Below are 19,254 nucleotides of genomic sequence, written 5' to 3' on the forward strand. Positions count from 1 at the left end.
TCGGCCCATCGAGTCTGCACCGACCACAATCCCACCCAGGCTCTACCCCCATATCCCACATATTTTACCCGCTAATCCCGCTAATCTACGCATCCCAGGACACGAAGGGGCAATTTTAGCATGTCCAATCAACCTAACCTGCACATCTTTGGTGTGGGAGAAATGGGTTTTGTTTCACTGGGCAGCTGCACTGGGGAAAGAGGGAGCTCTATGTTGAGTCCCGTACATAGTTTTGATCTCCTTAGCCAAGAAAGGATATACGTGCCATAGAGGGAGTGCAATAAAATTTCTTCAGGCTAATCCTTGGGATGGCAGGATTGTCCTGTGAGAAGCAAGCCTATAATCTCTAGAATTTAGCAGAATGAGAAGCAATCTCATTCAAGCATATAAAATTCTTAGAACTCAACATGGTAGACGAAGTATGAATATAGAGAGTTAGGCAGAAGGCTAAAGTGCAGGACCTCGAAGGTAAGAATTTCTGGACTACTACCAGTGCCACGTGCTAGTGAGAGTAGGAATAGGAGGATTAGGCAGATGAATATTTCTCATCAGTATTTACTGTTGAGAAAAGCATGGATGTCAGGGAACTTGGGGAAATAAATAGTGGTGTCTTGAGGAGTGTACATATTACAGAGGTGGTGGCGCTGGAAGTCTTGCAGCGCATCAAGGTAGATAAATCCCTAGGATCTGAAGAAGTGTATCCCAGGACTTTGTGGGAGGCTAGGGAGGAAATTGCGGGTCCCCTCGCAGAGATATTTGAATCATTGACAGCCACAAGCGAGGTGCTTGAAGATTGGAGGGTGGCAAATGTTGTGCCTTTGTTTAAAAAGGACTGCAGGGAAAAGCCTGGAAACTACAGGCCAGTGAGCCTCACATCTGTGGTGGGTAAGTTGTTGGAAAGTATTTTGAGAGACAGGATTTACAGGCATTTAGGGACTGATTAGGGACAGTCAGCATGGCTTTGAGAGTGGAAAATCATGTCTTACAAATTTGATTGAGTTTTTTGAGGGGTAACTAAGAAGGTAGATGAGGGCAGTGCAGTTGTTGTTGTCTACATGGACTTTAGCAAGACCTTTGAGGCTGGGAACACACAAAGCAAATGTGGAATACAAGGAAAGTAAAAAGAAATTTAAGCGAGGAGTAAGGAGGGCTAAAAGGGGTCACAAAAAATCATTGGCCAGCAGGATTAAGGAAAATCCCAAAGCATTTTATACATATATAAAGTGCAAGAGGGTCGCCTGGGAGAGGGTTGGCCACTCAAGGGCAAGGGAGGGAATCCATGCGTGGAGCCAGAGAAAATGGGCGAGGTATTAAATGAGTACTTTGCGTCAGTATTCACCAAAGAGAAGGACTTGATGGATAATGAGTCTGAGAAAGGGTGTGTGGATAGTTTGAGTCATGTTGAGATCAAAAAGGAGGTGGTATTGGGGTTCTTGAGAAACATAGACAAGTCCCCAGGCCTGATGGGATATACCCCAGAATACTGAGAGGGGCAAAGGAGGAAATTGTTGGGCCTTGAGAGAAATCTTTGTATCCTCACTGGCTACAAGGGAGGTCCCAGAGGATTGGAGAATAGCCAATGTTGTGCCTTTGTTTAAGAAGGGTAGCAAGAATAATCCAGGTAATTACAGGTGAGCCTTACATCAGTGGTGGGGAAATTATTGGAGAGGATTCTTCGAGACAGGAAATAAGTGGACGTATTAGTGAGAGGCAACATGGTTTTGTGAAGAGGAGGTCGTGTCTCACGAACTTGATCGAGTTTTTCGAGGAAGTGACGAAGATGATTGATGAGGGTAGGGCAGTGGATGTTGTCTACATGGATTTCAGTAAGGCCTTTGACAAGGTCCCTCAATGCAGACTGGCACAGAAGGTGAAGTCGCATGGGATCAGAGGTGAGCTGGCAAGGTGGATACAGAGCTGGCTCGGCCATAGAAGACAGAGGGTAGCAGCGAAAGGGTGTGTTTTTGAATGGAGGGCTGTGACAAGTGGCGTTCCTCAGGGACCAGTGCTGGGACTTTGCTGTTGGTAAGATATATAAATGATTTGGAGGAAAATGCAACTGGTTTGATTAGCTAGTTTGTGGACGACACAAAAGTTGGTGGATTTGCAGATAGCGATGAGGACCATCAGCGGATACAGCAGGATATAGATCAGTTGGGGACTTGAGCGGAGAGATGGCAAATAGAGTTTAATCCGGACAAATGTGAGGTAATGCATTTTGGAAGGTCTAATACAGGTAGGAAATATACAGTAAATGGCAGAACCCTTAAGGGTATTGATAGGCAAAGAGATCTGGATGTACAGGTACACAGGTCACTGAAAGTAGCAACGCAGGTGGAGAAGGTATTTAAGAAGGTATATGGCATGCTTGCCTTCATCGGCCGGGGCATTGAGTTTAAAAATTGGCAAGTCATGTTGCAGCTTTATAGAACCTTAGTTAGGCCGCACTTGAAATATAAAGATGAAAATTACAGCACAGGAACAGGCCCTTTGGCCCTCTAAGCCTGCACCGACCATGCTGCCCGACTTAACCAAAACCCCTATCCTTCCGGGGACCATATCCCTCTATTCCCATCCTATTCATGTACTTGTCAAGACACCCCTTAAAAGTCACTACCGTATCCGCTTCCACTACCTCCCCCGGCAACGAGTTCCAGGCACTCACTACTCTGTGTAAAAAATCTGCCTCGTACATCTCGCACCTTAACCCTATGCCCCCTAGTAATTGACTCTTCCACCCTGGGAAAAAGCTTCTGACTATCCACACTGTCCATGCCTCTCATAATCTTGTAGACTTCTATCAGGTCTCCCCTCAACCTCCATTGTTCCAGTGAGAACAAACCAAGTTTCTTCAACCTTTCCTCATAGCTAATGCCCTCCATAGCAGGCAACATCCTGGTAAATCTTTTCTGTACCCTTTCCAAAGCCTCCACATCCTTCTGGTAGTGTGGCGGCCAGAATTGAACACTATATTCTAAGTGCGGCCTAACTAAGGTTCTATAAAGCTGCAACATGACTTGTCAATTTTTAAACTCAATGCCCCGGCCGATGAAGGCAAGCATGCCGTATACCTTCCTGAATATCTTCTCCACCTGCGTTGCTACTTTCAGTGACCTGTGTACCTGTACATCCAGATCTCTTTGCCTATCAATACCCTTAAGGGTTCTGCCATTTACTGTATATTTCTTACCTGTTTTAGGCCTTCCAAAATGCATTACCTCACATTTGTCCGGATTATACTCCATCTGCCATCTCTCTGCCCAAGTCTCCAACTGACCTATATCCCGCTGCATCCTCTGATGGTCCTCATCACTTTCCACAAATCCACCAACCTTTGTGTCGTCCGCAAACTTACTAATCAATCCAGTTACATTTTCCTCCAAATCATTTATATATATTACAAACAGCAAAGGTCCCAGCACTGATCCCTGAAGTACACCACTTGTCACAGCCCTCCATTCAGAAACGCACCCTTCCACTGCTACCTTCTGTCTTCTTTGACCGAGCCAATCAACCCAATAGTGTTCAATTCTGGTCGCCACACTACCAGGAGGTGGGGGCTTTGGAGAGTGTACAGAAAAGATTTACCAGGATGTTGCCTGGTATGGAGGGCATTAGCTATGAGGAGAGGTTGGAGAAACTTGGTTTGTTCTCACTGGAACGACAGAGGTTGAGGGGCAACTTGATGGAAGTCTACAAGATTATGAGGGGCATGGACAGAGTGGATAGTCAGAAGCTTTTTCCCCAGGGTTGAAGAATCAATTACTAGGGGGCACAGGTTTAAGATGCAAGGGGAAAGGTTTAAAGGAGATATACGAGGCAGATTTTTTTTTAAACACAGATGGCGGCCGATGCCTGGAACCCGTTGCCAGGGGAAGTAGTGGAAGCAGATACGGTTATGAGTTTTAAGGGACGTCTTGACAAATACATGAATAGGATGGGAATAGAGGGATATGGTCCCCAGAAGGGGAGGGGGTATTAGTTCAGTCAGGCAGCATGGTCGGTGCAGGCTTGGAGGGCCAAAGGGCCTGTTCCTGTACTGTAATTTTCTTTGTTCTTTTTTATATATGATCTTTTGTCCAATAATCTGTAATTCTGTTTTATAAGTGTCTATAACTTGAACGCAAAGGATAAATTTCTTGATCTTTGAGGCCTAACCAATGTTTCAATGTCCTTTGGGCTGTCAGCTACCCAAGAAACATTCCAAAATTCTCTTGTCATCTGTCAATACAAGGTTGAAGAGATACACTGGAGTCGCAGCAGGATAGAAAGAGGAAAGGAAATGGTGGTACTAATTAACCATTTTGGTTTGGCAACAACTCCAGCACAGTGACAAATCCAAAGACCAAATGTCTCCATCCCACAGTCTTAAAAGGGGATGAGAACATCACAGATGCCCTAAGAAAATCTTCTGAAGTCAGCAATCATTCCTTTAGATTGGAAAATTGTGCACATCATTATGTTATTTAAGAAATGTGAGGGAGGGAAACCAGGGAATTAGAGAGCAGTGAGCCTACCATCTACTGCAAATAAATTACCAAAGTCCTAAACAGCTTTATAAACTTCAGCTGATCAGAGAGAACCAGCACGGATTTGCAAAGTGCAGGACATGTCTGATGAATCAGATTGAATTTTGTGAAGTGATTAGAGTAGTGATTAATGTCTATGTTGCATGGACTGTCAAAAGGCATTTAATGAAGTGCCTCTTTTAGATGCTGTTAGCTGAAGCTCATAGAATTGAAAACAAATTATTTGTGCAAGTATTTGCCAATGGATTGAACACAAGTGTAACCCAAGTGCATTCAAACAGTAAACGCAAGGGAAGCGTACACGATTTCTGTGACACAAGAGGATCTTCACTAGTTGAACCTCAGCTGCTTTGTTGTCAACAATTCTGGACACTACACTTTGGAAGAGAAACACTACAGAAGTTTATCAAAATGTTACCAGGGGCAGAAGAACTGCAGTGAAAAGAAATTGCAAAAGTTAGGACTGCATTTTGGAATTGAGAAAATTAAATCACAAAATGCTAATATGCAGGTACAGCAAGTGATTAGGAAGTCAAATGGAGTGCTGGCATTTTTTGCAGAGAATGGAATATAAAAGTAGGGAGGTTTTACTGCAGCTGTACAGGTCACTGGTGAGGCTGCATCTGCAGTACTGTTTGGTCTCCTTATTTGAAACAAGATATAGTTGCGTGAACAGTTCAGAGAAGGTTTTCTTGATTCATTCCAGACATGAGGCTTACTTTCTGAAGAAAGGTTAAGCAGGTTGGGCCCATACCCTTTGGAGTTTAGAAGAATGAGGAGTGATCTTATTGAAACACGCACCTCCTGGATTTGAGGGGGTAGAAATCAGGAGGATGTTTCCACTTGTGGGAGAGACTAGAACCAGTGGACACAGTTTAAAAATATGTCTAACATTTAAGAAGGAAATTTTATTCACTCAAAGGGACATTAGTCTGTGGGATTCTATTTCTCAGAAAGCAGTAAAGACTAGGTCATTGAATTCATTCAAGACAGGGTTATACAGAGCTTTGATGGATGAGAGTCAAGGGTTGTGGGGGACAGATGGCAAAGTGGGTTTGGGTCCACAACCAGATCGGCCATGATCTTATCGAATGGTGGATCAGGTTCAAAGGGCTGAATGGCCTAATGCTGCTCCGAAGATCTATGTTCCCAGGTGACTTAGAGGTTTTCATGGTGAGAACTTTTGATAAAGGAGACAGAGAAATCCCAGCCTCTCTGGCAAGTGGGGAGTGGGGCAATAACCAGGGGTCATAGATTTAACATCAGTGGATTAGAGGGAAGGCGAGGAGAATTTATTTCGAGTTGCTAGGATCTGGAATGCTCTCCCTGAAAAGGTTGGCACTATTACCTCAGTGCCAGGGACCCAGGTTCAATTCCGAACTCGGGTATGTGTGTGTGAAGTTTCTTCCAGGTGCTCCAGTTTCCTCCCACAGTCCAAAGATGTGCGGGTTAGGTGGATTGGCCGTGCTAAATGCATGGGGTTATGGGGATAGGTCGGAGGGGGTGGGCCTGGGTAAGATGCTCGTTCAGAGAGTCGATACAGACCGATGAGTTGAATGGCCTCCTTCTACAATGCAGCGATTTTGTGGTTCTTTGGTTCTATTCTATAGTTGCTTCCATAAGTCATTTTGAAAAGGGAGCCAAAGAGATCCTTTAGATCGCGGAATCTACAAGTTAAAAATGAAACTAAGTGAGACTAAGCAGAACTACTCCATGGATCAGTGCTGGGGCCACAATTATTTACAATATATATTAATGACTTGGACGAGGGAAGTGAATGTACCATTGCCAAGTTTGTGAAGGCAAGTGGTGAAGATGACAGTCTACAGAAGAATACAGACAGGTTAAGAGAGTGGGCAAAACGTGGCAGATGGAATATAATGAAGGAAAATATGGCGTTATGCACTTTGGTAGGTAGAATAAAGCAACTGAATATTATTTAAATGGTGAAAGGCTGCAGAAAACTGCAGCATAGAGGGATTTGAGGTCTTAGTGCAGAAATCACAAAAAACTAGCATGCAAGTTCAGCAGGAAATAGGGAAGACAAATGCAATTCTGGCCTTTATTTTAAAGGAATATACAAACAGGGAAGTCTTGCTAAAACTATACAATGCACTAGTTAGATCACACTTTGAATACTATGAACAGTTTTGACCCTTATCTGAGAGATGTACTAGTATTGGAGGCAGTCCAGTGAAGATTCACTAGGTTTATCCCAGGTTTGGAGGGATTTTCTTATGAGTGATTGAGTAGGTTGGACCTGTACTCAGTGGCGTTTAGAAGAATGAAAGGAGACCATAGAGTCAGAGGTTTACAGCATGGAAACAGACCCTTCGGCCCAACTTGTCCATGCCGCTTTTTTTTTAAGCTCCTAAACTAATCCCAATTGCCCGCGTTTGGCCCATATCCCTCTATACCCATCTTACCCATGTAAATGCTTTTTAAAAGACAAAATTGTACCCGCCTCCACTACTACCTCTGGCAGCTTGTTCCAGACACTCAGCATCCTGTATGTGAACAAATTGCCCCTCTGGACACTTTTGTATTTCTCCCCTCTCACCTTAAACCTATGCCCTCTAGTTTTAGACTCCCCTACCTTTGGGAAAAGATATTGACTATCGAGCTGATCTGTGCCCTTCATTATTTTATAGACCTCTATAAGGTCACTCCTCGGCCTTCTATGCTCCAGAGAAAAAAGTCCCAGTCTATCCAGCCTCTCCTTATAACTCAAACCATCAAGTCCGGTAGCATCCTAGTAAATCTTTTCTGTACTCTTTCGAGTTTAATAATATCCTTTCTATAATAGGGTGACCAGAACTGTACACAGTATTCCAAGTGTGGCCTTACCAATGTCTTGTATAACTTCAACAAGATGTCCCAACTCCTGTATTCAATGTTCTGACCGATGAAACCAAGCATGCTGAATGCATTCTTCACCACTCTGTCCACCTGTGACTCCACTTTCAAGGAGCTATGAACATGTACCCCTAGATCTCTTTGTTCTGTAACTCTCCCCAATGCCCTACCATTAACTGAGTAAGACCTGCCCTGGTTCAATCTACCAAAATGCATCATCTCGCATTTATCTAAATTAAACTCCATAAACCTTATTAAGGCATATCGGACTCTCAGAAGATTTAGCAAGGTAGATGCAGAGAGGTTGATTCCCCTTGTCCAGGATCAGAGACCATAATTTTAGAGTAAAGGGTCGCCCATTTAAGACAGAGATGAGGAGAATTTCTTCTCAGAGGGTAGTGAATCTGTGGAATTCTTTACCAGAGGGCTGTCGAGGCTGGGTTAAGAATGTTCAAGGTTGAGATAGACAGATTTTTAATCAGTAAGGGGATCAAGGGTTCTGGGGAAAAGGTGGGAAATTGGAATTGAGATCATCACATTAGATCAGTCATGATCTCATTGAATGACGGAGCAAACTTGAGTTGAATGGCCTACTTCTGCTCCTTTGTTTTCTGATCTTATAGTCCTTCAAAGAGCAAGCCTAGGCATAACGGACCAAATGGCCTACTGCTGTACTGTAGGTTCCTATGATTTATGATGTTGAGTACGATATGTGCCAGCGAGGCCCAGCTAAATGTACAACTCATGGACATTAATACTATACTTGGGACAAGATTCAGGTAAACTTATTGAACAGAAAGATAACGACCCGGAACCTATTGCCTACAAGGATGGTGGAAGCAGAGGCCAATCGTTTAGCAAAAGGAAATTGGACGAGCACTTGAAGGAAATGAACTGGCAGAGCTATGGGGATAAACAAAGGGTATGGGACTGATTGGACTGCTCTGGAGAGCCAGCATGGACTTAATGGGTCAAATGGCCTCCTGTGCCACTCTGTAAAACAACTTAATATTTTAGCCCCTATAAATCCTTCCTTAACAAAACCTTCTTCTACATATTCACAAGCGGGCGACAGAAAGAGTCAACATGACCTTTACTTTCAGGCTAGAATGAGCACAAAATCCCTTCCAATCCTTGTAGCAATTCCATTGGCCCTGGGCAGTTTCTTACCTGAGGTAGTATGCTGGATTTGGAGTTATCGGCCCAGACGACTTCAACCTTCCCACTAACATCAACACGAGACACCTGGCCAACAGAAGGTTCCTAAAGTAGAAGAGAATTGTTCAGTCAAACATTTAACTCCTGCTTTTCAAAACAAACACTACCTGGTTTCTCCAAAGATTATTGCTTACATAGAATAGTGAACTGTTCTTTGGCTCCTCAGGATTATCCAAAGCCTCTCCACTCCCTTCAGCCATAGCTTACTTTTATTAATAGACACAACACCACCCTTTTGGAAAAATGGCTCATATTTCACCATCACTATTATTTAATTTACGGGACAAATATAGGCCATTCAGCCCATCAGGGCCTTGCCAGTCTTTATGCTTTGGACAAGCCACCTGGTACCTTAGTTCATCAAACCCTTTCACCATACTATTCTATTCCTTTCGCTATAGTTCACGTATCTAACTTCCACTATAATATGTCACTCCTAGTAGTGACTTGAATCGGTAACTGTGCATCTAAAACACGATGCATTTTTGCTCATTTATTCACATAATATGGGTATTGCTGGCAAGACCAACATTTATTGCCAACCTCCAAACACCTGTGACAAAACAGGTGGTGAGTACTTTGATGAGCTACAACACAGTTCAAAGGTCTCCAAAAGCATCATTAGGTTAAAGTTCTAGGATTTTGATCCAGTAAACGGAACGGCAATAATCATGGGGGACTTCAACATGCACATTGACTGGCAGACTCAAGTCGGTAAGGGTGGAATGGAGGAAGAGTTCTTAGAATGCTGTCGGGATAGTTTCCTTGAACAGCATGTTACGGAACCGACGAGGGAACGAGCTATTTTGGATCTGGTATTGTGTAACGAGGTAGGTAGAATTAAGGAACTTATTGTGAAGGACCCTCTTGGGTCTAGTGACCACAATATGGTCGAATTTCTGATTCAGATGGAAGAGGAGAAAGTTTGGTCCCAAACCAGTGTCCTCTGTTTGAACAGAGGGAAATATGATAGGATGAGGGATGAATTGGCTAAGGTAGACTGGGAGAGCAGGCTGGCAGGTAGGATAGCTGAGGAACAGTGGAGGATTTTTAAGGAGATCCTTTTCAGTTCTCAGCAAAAATATATTCCAGCAAAAAACAAGGATTGTAAGAAAAGGGAGAACCAGCCGTGGATAACGAAGGAAATAAAGGAGAGTATTAAAATAAAAACAGCTGCGTACAGAGTGGCCAAAAATAGTGGAGAAACAAGTGATTGGGAAAAATTTAAGAAACAACAAAGAGAGACTAAGAAAGCGATAAAGAAAGGAAGGATAGACTATGAAGCTAGGCTAGCAACTAATATAAAAAATGATAGTAAAAGTTTTTATAAATATATAAAAAGGAATAGAGTGGCTAGAGTGAATGTTAGACCCTTGGAGGACGAGAGGGGGGAGTTAATAGTGGGAAATGAGGATATGGCTGAGTCTTTAAATAAGTTTTTTGTGTCGGTCTTCACGGTGGAGGACACAAATAGTTTGCCAAATATTAACGATAGAGGGTTGGCAGCAGGAGAAATACTTAATACAATTAATGTTACCAGAGAGGCAGTGCTGGGTAGACTAATGGGACTGAAGGTGGACAAGTCCCCGGGTCCGGATGGAATGCATCCCAGGGTATTGAAAGAAATGTCAGAGGTAATAGTGGATGCGTTAGTGATTATTTATCAAAACTCGTTGCATTCTGGGGTAGTGCCGGTTGATTGGAAAACGGCTAATGTTACGCCGCTGTTTAAAAAAGGAAGGAGACAAAAGGCGGGTAACTATAGGCCGGTCAGCTTAACGTCTGTAGTAGGGAAAATGCTGGAATCCATTATTAAAGAGGAGATAGCAGGGCATCTGGATAGAAATGGTTCGATCAATCAGACGCAGCATGGATTCATGAGGGGAAAGTCGTGCTTGACGAACATGTTGGATTTTTATGAAGATGTGACTAGAGCGGTTGATGGAGGAGAACCGGTGGATGCGGTGTTTTTGGATTTGCAAAAGGCGTTTGATAAGGTGCCCCATAAAAGGCTGCTGAAGAAGATTAGGGCACACGGAGTTGGGGGTAGTGTGTTAAAGTGGATTGGGGACTGGCTATCCGACAGGAAGCAAAGAGTCGGAATAAATGGGTGTTTTTCCAGTTGGAGGAAGGTAACTAGTGGCGTGCCGCAGGGATCGGTACTCGGGCCGCAACTATTTACCATTTATATAGATGATCTGGAGGAGGGGACGGAGTGTAGGGTAACGAAGTTTGCAGACGACACAAAGATAAGTGGAAAAGTGAATCGTGTGGAGGACGGAGAAGATCTGCAGAGAGATTTGGACAGGCTGAGTGAGTGGGCGAGGATATGGCAAATGGAGTATAACGTTGATAAATGCGAGGTTATACACTTTGGAGGAAATAATAACAAATGGGATTACTATCTCAATGGAAACAAATTAAAACATGCTACCGTGCAAAGGGACCTGGGGGTCCTTGTGCATGAGACGCAAAAGCCCAGTCTGCAGGTACAACAGGTGATCAAGAAGGCAAATGGGATGTTGGCCTATATTGCGAGGGGGATAGAATATAAAAGCAGGGATGTCTTGATGCACCTGTACAGGGCATTGGTGAGGTCGCAGCTGGAATACTGTGTGCAGTATTGGTCCCCTTATATGAGGAAGGATATATTGGCATTGGAGGGAGTGCAGAGAAGGTTCATCAGGTTGATACCGGAGATGAGGGGTTTGGATTATGAGGAGAGGCTGAGGAGATTGGGTTTGTACTCGTTGGAGTTTAGAAGGATGAGGGGGGATCTTATGGAGACTTATAAGATAATGCGGGGGCTGGATAGGGTGGAGGCGGAGAGATTCTTTCCACTTAGTAAGGAAGTTAAAACTAGAGGACACAGCCTCAAAATAAAGGGGGGGTCGGTTTAAGACAGAGTTGAGGAGGAACTTCTTCTCCCAGAGGGTGGTGAATCTCTGGAATTCTCTGCCCACTGAGGTGGTGGAGGCTACCTCGCTGAATATGTTTAAAGCGCGGATGGATGGATTCCTGATCGGTAAGGGAATTAAGGGTTATGGGGATCAGGCGGGTAAGTGGTACTGATCCACGTCAGATCAGCCATGATCTTATTGAATGGCGGGGCAGGCTCGAGGGGCTAGATGGCCTACTCCTGCTCCTATTTCTTATGTTCTTATATAAATTGTAAACAAATAAATAAAACTGGAATAGTTAACACCTGGTTGTTAAAATTACGTAGCATGGACATAACTGACAATTTAATTACAATAGAAATACTTTCTATACAAAAAGAGATAAAGGACCCTAGCTAAAACAAATACCAGCTAACCAGCTTGCAGATTGAACATCTTGCAAGATTTGAATTCACCATTATTTTGAAAATAGGAACCCTATTAAAAAATGCATAGCATCAATTGATCACATCTATACACATGCTGTCACTGGAGACTAGCGAATAATTTTTAACATTACCTCACTGTCCTTCAGCATGGTTCGCCCTTCCTCCACATTTCCAATGCGGATCACGATATCAGTGATGCGGAAGTGGAAATCTGGATGATCCGCAATGTCGTAAACACTAATATCCTCCTCGTGTCCCAGCATCTGCAGTTTAAAAAAAAAATTATTTGAGCAAATGGAACTCAAATGCCCTTTCCCCATCCCAGTTTTCAATAAGTGCCTCTTTCAGACGTCTCCTCCAGCTGTCTAGTTACCAGCACCCAACATCGACAAGATGTCACTGTACTGTTAACCACAGCCACAAGGAGGAACAATGCTTTACTGACACAGATGCTACTCTGCACACTGTTGGGTTATTTCAGGACGGTTACATTTCCAGTTCCCAGCATTAGCACTTTGCTCGAATGATGCATCAACTCTCAGCCTAATACTTGATCAACTTGCAATCTACAATCTTGCCCAGCATGTTAAATAGACTTCCTTTATTCCTTTGTGTAGATAACAAGTGGACAAGCAACAAAACAAGGTGTAGTAAATAAGCAGTCCTTAAACGATGAAATGTAAAGAGCTCTTTAACCAACCAATGCTCTAATTGGGAACGCATTCAATTTTATTATGGAGAGGAATGCAAATTTTCTCTTCCACCCATTTCTGACTTGATGGATTAGATGCATTGTTATTTGTTCATGGGATGCAGAGGTCACTGGCTAGATTAGCATTTATTGCCCATCCCCAATTGTCCTTGGGGTGATGGTGGTAAGTTGCATTGTCCATGTGTTGTGATGCAACCAAGGAGGTGGAAGAGAGTATGTCCCACGCACTCCGGACATACTCTCTTCCACCTTCTTACATCGGGAAAAAGATACAAAAGTCTGAGAATACGTACCAACTGGTACGCAGGTTTGTGGCACAATGGTAGTGTGTTTGACTCCAGATCCGAATGTTGCATGTTCAAATCACGTCAGAATCATGCAGTTTTTAATGCCTTTCCTCTTTAGTAGTAGTGAGTATCCCCCCTGTCATATGGGAGACCAGGGTTCATTCTCCGACGGGGAACTGTGAGGTTTCCTGACTGTGCGTTGACAGGGAGTCTTTGGGATGGCATGGTGGCAGAGTGGTTAGCACTGCTGCCTCACAGCACCAGGGACTGGAGTTCGATTCCCAGCTTGGATGACTGTGTGGAGTCTGCACGTTCTCCCCATGTCTGCGTGGGTTTCCTCCGGGTGCTCCGGTTTTGCTCCCACAGTCCAAAGACGTGCTGGTTATGTTGATTGGCCATGCTAAATTAACCCGAGTGTCCGGCATTAGCAGGGTAAATGAGGGGTTATAAGAATAGGGCCTGGGTGGGATTGCAGTCAGTGCACTCGATGGGCTGAATGGCCTCTGCACTGTAGAGATTCTATGAAGAACAGCTTCTTCCCTGCTGCCAGACCTTTCAATGGGCTTACCTTATATTAAGTTGATCTTTCTCTACACCCTAGGTATGACTATAACACTACATTCTGCACCCGCTCCTTTCCTTCTCCCTTATGTACTCTATGAATGGTATGCTTTGTCTATATAGTGCGCAAGAAACAATACTTTTCACTGTATATCAATACACGTGACAATAATAAATCAAATTAACCAAAATGCTGCTCAGAAGGGAGTCTTAGGATTTTGAGCCAATGGGATAGTGATATCGTTCGCAGTTAGGATGAGTGGCTTGGAGAGGAATCTCGAGGTGGTGGCATTCTCATGCATCTGCTACTCTTGCCCTTATAGATGTAGAGTTCAGGGCTGTTGAAGGAGCTCTGGCAAGTTGCTGCAGTGCATCTTGTAGATGGTAACACTTCTGCCATGGTGTCGATGCTAGAGGAAGTGAATGTCGCGCACTAGTGGTAATTTACCAAAATTCGCTGGACTCTGGAGTGGTTCCCCCAGATTGGAAAACAGCAAATGTGACGCCACTGTTTAAAAAAGGAGGTAGACAAAAGGCAGGTAAGCTTAACTTCCGTAATAGGGAAAATGCTTGAATCTATCATCAATCTATCAAGGAAGAAATAGCGAGACATCTGGATATAAATTGTCCCATTGGTAAGACGCAGCATGGGTTTGTGAATACCGACTCAATAAGGAGAGGGATGTGTTGACTGGGAGTGTCTCGGAGGGGAGTGTTGACCAGTTAGAGAAAATCTCCATTACAAGGGATGAAGTGTTAGGTTTTTTAGGAAATATAAAGACTGCTAAATCCCCAGGGCCTGATGGAATCTATCCAAGGCTGCTCAGGGAGATGAGAGATGAAATCGCTGGGCCTCTGACTAAAATCTTTGTCTCGTCACTGGACACAGGTGAGGTCCCAGAGGACTGGAGGATAGCTAATGTGGTCCCGTTATTTAAGAAGCGTAGGAAGGATAACCTGGGAAATTATAGGCCGGTGAGCTTGACGTCCGTGGTAGGGAAGTAGTTGGAGAGGATTCTTAGAGATAGGATGTATGCGCATTTAGAAAGGAATAAACTCATTAACAATAGTCAGCATGGTTTTGTGAGAGGGAGGTCATGCCTCACTAACCTGGTGGAGTTTTTTGAAGAAGTGGTTCCTATTTTCAAGAAGGGGAATAGGGATAGCCCAGGTAATTACCGACCGGTGAGTCTAACCTCAGTGGTTGGTAAACTGATGGAGAAGATCCTGAGGGACAAGATTTATGAGCATTTAGAGAGGTTTAGTATGCTCAAGAATACTCAGCATGGCTTTGTCAAGGGCAGATCGTGCATTACAAGCCTGGTGGTGTTCTTCGAAAATGTGACTAAACACATTGACGAAGGGAAGGCGGTAGATGTGGTTTATATGGATTTTACCAAGGCGTTCGATAAGGTCCCCCATGCAAGGTTTCTAGAAAAAGTGAGAGGGCATGGGATCCAAGGGGCTGCTGCCCGGTGGATCCAGAACTGGCTTGCCCAAAGAAGGCAGAGAGTGGGTATAGATGGGTCTTTTTCTAAATGGAGGTTGGTCACCAGTGGTGTGCCCCAGGGATCTGTTCTGGGACCCTTGCTGTTTGTCATTTTCATAAATGACCTGGATGAGGAAGTGGAGGGATGGGTTGGTAAGTTTGCCGACGACACGAAGGTTGGTGGGGTTGTGGATAGTCTGGAGGAATGTCAGAAGTTACAGAGGGACATAGATAGGATGCAAGACTGGGCGGACAAGTGGCAGATGGACTTCAACCCAGATAAATGCGTCGTGGTCCATTTTGGTAGGTCAAATGGGATGAAGGAGTACAATATAAAGGGAAAGACTCTTAGTACTGTAGAGGATCAGAAGGACCTTGGGGCCCAGGTCCATAGGACTCAGAAATCGGCCCCGCAGGTGGAGGAGGCGGTTAAGAAGGCGTATGGTGTGCTGGCCTTTATCAATCGAGGGATTGAGTTTAGAAGTCCGGGGATAATGATGCAGCTATATAAGACCCCCGTCAGACCCCACTTGGAGTACTCTGCTCTGTTCTGGTCGCCTCACTATAGGAAGGATGTGGAAAAGATTGAAAGGGTGCAGAGGAGATTTACAAGGATGTTGCCTGGATTGAGTGGCATGCCTTATGAGGATAAGCTGAGGGAGCTCAGTCTTTTCTCCTTGGAGAGGAGACCTAATAGAGGTGTATAAGATGTTGAGAGGCATAGATCGGGTGGACTCTCAGAGGCTTTTTCCCAGGGTGGAAATGTCTGCTACGAGAGGACACAGGTTTAGGGTGCTGGGGGGTAGGTACAGGGGAGATGTTAGGGGTAAGTTTTTCACAGAGGGTGGTGGGCGAGTGGAATCGGTTGCTGTCAGTGGTGGTGGAGGCGAACTCAATAGGGCCTTTTAAGAGACTCCTGGATGAGTACATGGAACGTAATAGGATGGAGGGTTATAGGTAGGTCTACAAGGTAGGGATGTGTTCGGCACAACTTGTGGGCCGAAGGGCCTGTTTGTGCTGTAGTTGTTCTATGTTTCTAAGTGACTAGAATGGTTGACGAGGGAAGGGCCGTGGATGTCGTCTATATGGACTTTAGTAAAGCGTTTGACAAAGTCCCTCATGGCAGGTTGGTGCAAAAGGTTGGATCTCATGGGATAAAGGGGGAGGTGGCTAGACTGGGTGGAGAACTGGCTTGGTCACAGAAGGCAGAGGGTGGTAGTGGAAGGGTCTTTTTCCGGCTGGATGCCTGTGACTAGTGGTGTTCCGCAGGGCTCTGTATTGGGACCTCTGCTGTTTGTGATTTATATAAACGATCTGGAAGAAGGTGTCACTGGGGTGATCAGTAAGTTTGCGGACGACACGAAAATGGCTGGACTTGCAGATAGTGAGGAACATTGTCAGAGGCTACAGAAGGATATAGATAGGCTGGAAATTTGGGCAAAGAAATGTCAGATGGAGTTCAATCCAGATAAATGCGAAGTGATGCATTTTGGTAGAACTAATGTAGGGGGGAGCTATACGATAAATGGCAGAAGCATAAAGGGTGTAGATATGCAGAGGGACCTGGGTGTGCAAGTCCACAGATCCTTGAAGGTGATGTCACAGGTGGAGAAGGTAGTGAAGAAGGCATATGGCATGCTTGCCTTTATAGGACAGGGCATAGAGTATAAAAATTGGGGTCTGATGTTGCAGATGTATAGAACGTTGGTTTGGCCGCATTTGGAATACTGCGCCCAGTTCTGGTCGCCACTACTGGAAGGACGTGGAGGCTTTAGAGAGAGTGCAGAGGTGGTTTACCAGGATGTTGCCTGGTATGGAAGGGCTCAGTTATTATGAAGAGAGATTGGGTAAACTGGGGTTCTTCTCACTGGAAAGATGGAGGATGAGGGGTGACCTAATAGAGGTGTATAAAATTATGAAAGGCATAGATAGAGTGAACGGTGGGAAGCATTTGGCACAACTTGTGGGGCCTAAGGGCCTGTTTTATGCTGTCGTTTTCTATGTTTCTAAGTCAATGACAATCTCCTTCGTTTTGTTGACATTGAGGGAGAGATATTGTCACCACACCAGTACACCGGATTCTCTCTCTCATTCCTGTACTCTGTCTCGTCATGGTTTGCTATCTATCCCCTACGGTGGTGTCATCAGCAAACTTGAAAATCGAATTGGAGGGGAATTTGACCACACAGTCATGGGTGTATAAGGAGTATAGTATGGGGCTGAGAACACAGCCTTGTGGGGTATCGGTGTTGAGGATGATTGTGGAGGTGGTGTTGTTGCCTATCCTTACTGATTGTGGTCTGAGAGTTAGGAAGTTCAGGATCCACTCGCAGAGGGAGGAGCTGAGGCCCAGGCCACAGTGGGAATAATGGTGTTGTAGTCAATAAATGGGAGTCTGACTTAGGCATCCTTGTTATCTAGGTGTTTCAGGGTTGAGTGCAGGGCCAGGGAGACGATGTCTACTGTGGACCTGTTATTGCGGTAGGCAAACTGTAGTGGATCCAGGTAGTCCAGGAGGCTGGAATTGATTCGTGCCATGACTAGTCTTTTGAAGCACTTCATAATGATGGATGCCAGAGCCACTGGACGACATTGATTGAGGCAAGCTGCTTAGTTTTTCTCAAGTACTGGGATGATGGTCATCTTCTTGAAGCAGATAGGGACCTCAGATTGTTGTAAAGAGGGGTTGAAGATGCCTGCGAATACCGCCGCCAGCTGATCCGCACAGGATCTGAGTGCTCGTCCGGGTACCCCATCCGGGCCAGTTGCTTTCCGTGGGTCGAAGTTCGAGAAAGCTGCTCCAACATCTGCAATGGTGACTCCAGATACAGGTTCATCCAGGGCAGAGGGCATGCTCTCGCTTACCTCGTGCTCAAAACGGGCATAGAATGAATTGAGCTCATCAGGGAGGCTCCAACGGCATTTAAAATCACCATTGGAGCCGGCGATTTTACATGCCTTCATCTTGTAGCCCGTTACGCCTTGCAGACCTTGCCATAGTCGGCGGGGCTTGGTGTGGCTAGCCTGGGACTCGAGCTTGGTCCGGTACTCTCCTTTGGCATCTTTGATGGATCGCCTTAGATCGTATCTGGGTTTCTTGTATAGGTCAGGGTCGCTTGACTTGAACACCTCAGACCTAGCCTTCAGCAAGCAGTGGATATCCCTGTTCATCCACGGTTTCTGGTTGGGGAACACGCAGATTTGCTTCTTTGGCACAATCTTCTACACACTTACTAATGAAGTCAGTTACTGTAGTGGCGTACTCGTTCAGGCTGGTCGCAGAATTTTTAAATACTGACCTGTCCACTGACTCCAAGCAATCCTGTAGGAGATCATCCGATTCCTCAGACCAACATTGCACGAGCTTTATGTTTGAAAGTTTCCCAATCTTCCAGCTTGCCGCTGGCCTTTGCAATATGGTATATCTTAATTTGTGTCTTTATATCCTTGGCCTCCTTGTTTAGCCATGGATGTTTTTTTACCCCCCTTGCCATCTTTCTTCCTCACTGGGATATACTTTAGCTGTGAGGAATTAAACTGCCACTGGTCATTGGCTGTCCGACCTTTCAGCCTCCTGCCCACCCTACTCGGACCAAATCTGTCCTCGGGCCGATATAATTTCCTTTAATTCCAGAACGCTAGTGTGGGACTCCACTTTCTCACCCCCAAACTGAATTTTGAATTATATCATACTCCCTAGAGGATCCCTAATTATGGGGTCATCAATTAATCCCTCATTACATAATACCAAATCCAGAGTAGCCTGCTCCCTGGTTGGTTCCACAACATACTGTTCCAAGAAACAATCTCCAATACATTCAATGAACTCTGCCTCCAGGCTACCCTTGCCAATTTGATTCTTACAATCTATGTGCATATTAAAATCACCCATAATTATTGCCGTACTTTTCTTGCAAGCCCCCAGTATTTCCTGGTTTATACTGTGCCCCACTGTGGAACTACTGCTTGGGGATCTATAGATTACTCCGACCAAGTACTTGTTCCCTTTGCTATTACTTATTTCTACCCAGATTGATTCCACATCTTGATCTCCCATGCTTATAAGAAATAGGAGCAGGAGTAGGCCATCTAGCCCCTCGAGCCTGCCCCGCCATTCAATAAGATCATGGCTGATCTGAAGTGAATCAGTTCCACTTACCCACCTGCTCCCCATAACCCTTAATTCTCCTACCGATCAGGAATCCATCTATCCGTGATTTAAACTTATTCAACGAGGTAGCCTCCACCACTTCAGTGGGCAGAGAATTCCAGAG

General features: G+C 44.8%; 1 protein-coding gene across 2 annotated transcripts in view; it reads right to left on the reverse strand.

Annotated features, from left to right (window-relative positions):
- ube2o (ubiquitin-conjugating enzyme E2O) overlaps nucleotides 1–19,254 on the reverse strand; it is a 221,030-nt gene that overhangs the window by 24,248 nt on the left and 177,528 nt on the right. For both annotated transcript variants that reach the window (XM_078225883.1, XM_078225882.1), the window contains 2 exons: nucleotides 12,063–12,194; nucleotides 8,556–8,648 (listed from right to left, as the gene is read on the reverse strand). In XM_078225883.1, coding sequence (XP_078082009.1) covers nucleotides 8,556–8,648; nucleotides 12,063–12,194 — 225 coding nt within the window. The remainder of the gene's footprint in view (nucleotides 1–8,555; nucleotides 8,649–12,062; nucleotides 12,195–19,254) is intronic.

This window comes from Mustelus asterias, chromosome 12, assembly GCF_964213995.1.
Source record: "Mustelus asterias chromosome 12, sMusAst1.hap1.1, whole genome shotgun sequence".
NCBI lineage: Eukaryota > Metazoa > Chordata > Chondrichthyes > Carcharhiniformes > Triakidae > Mustelus > Mustelus asterias.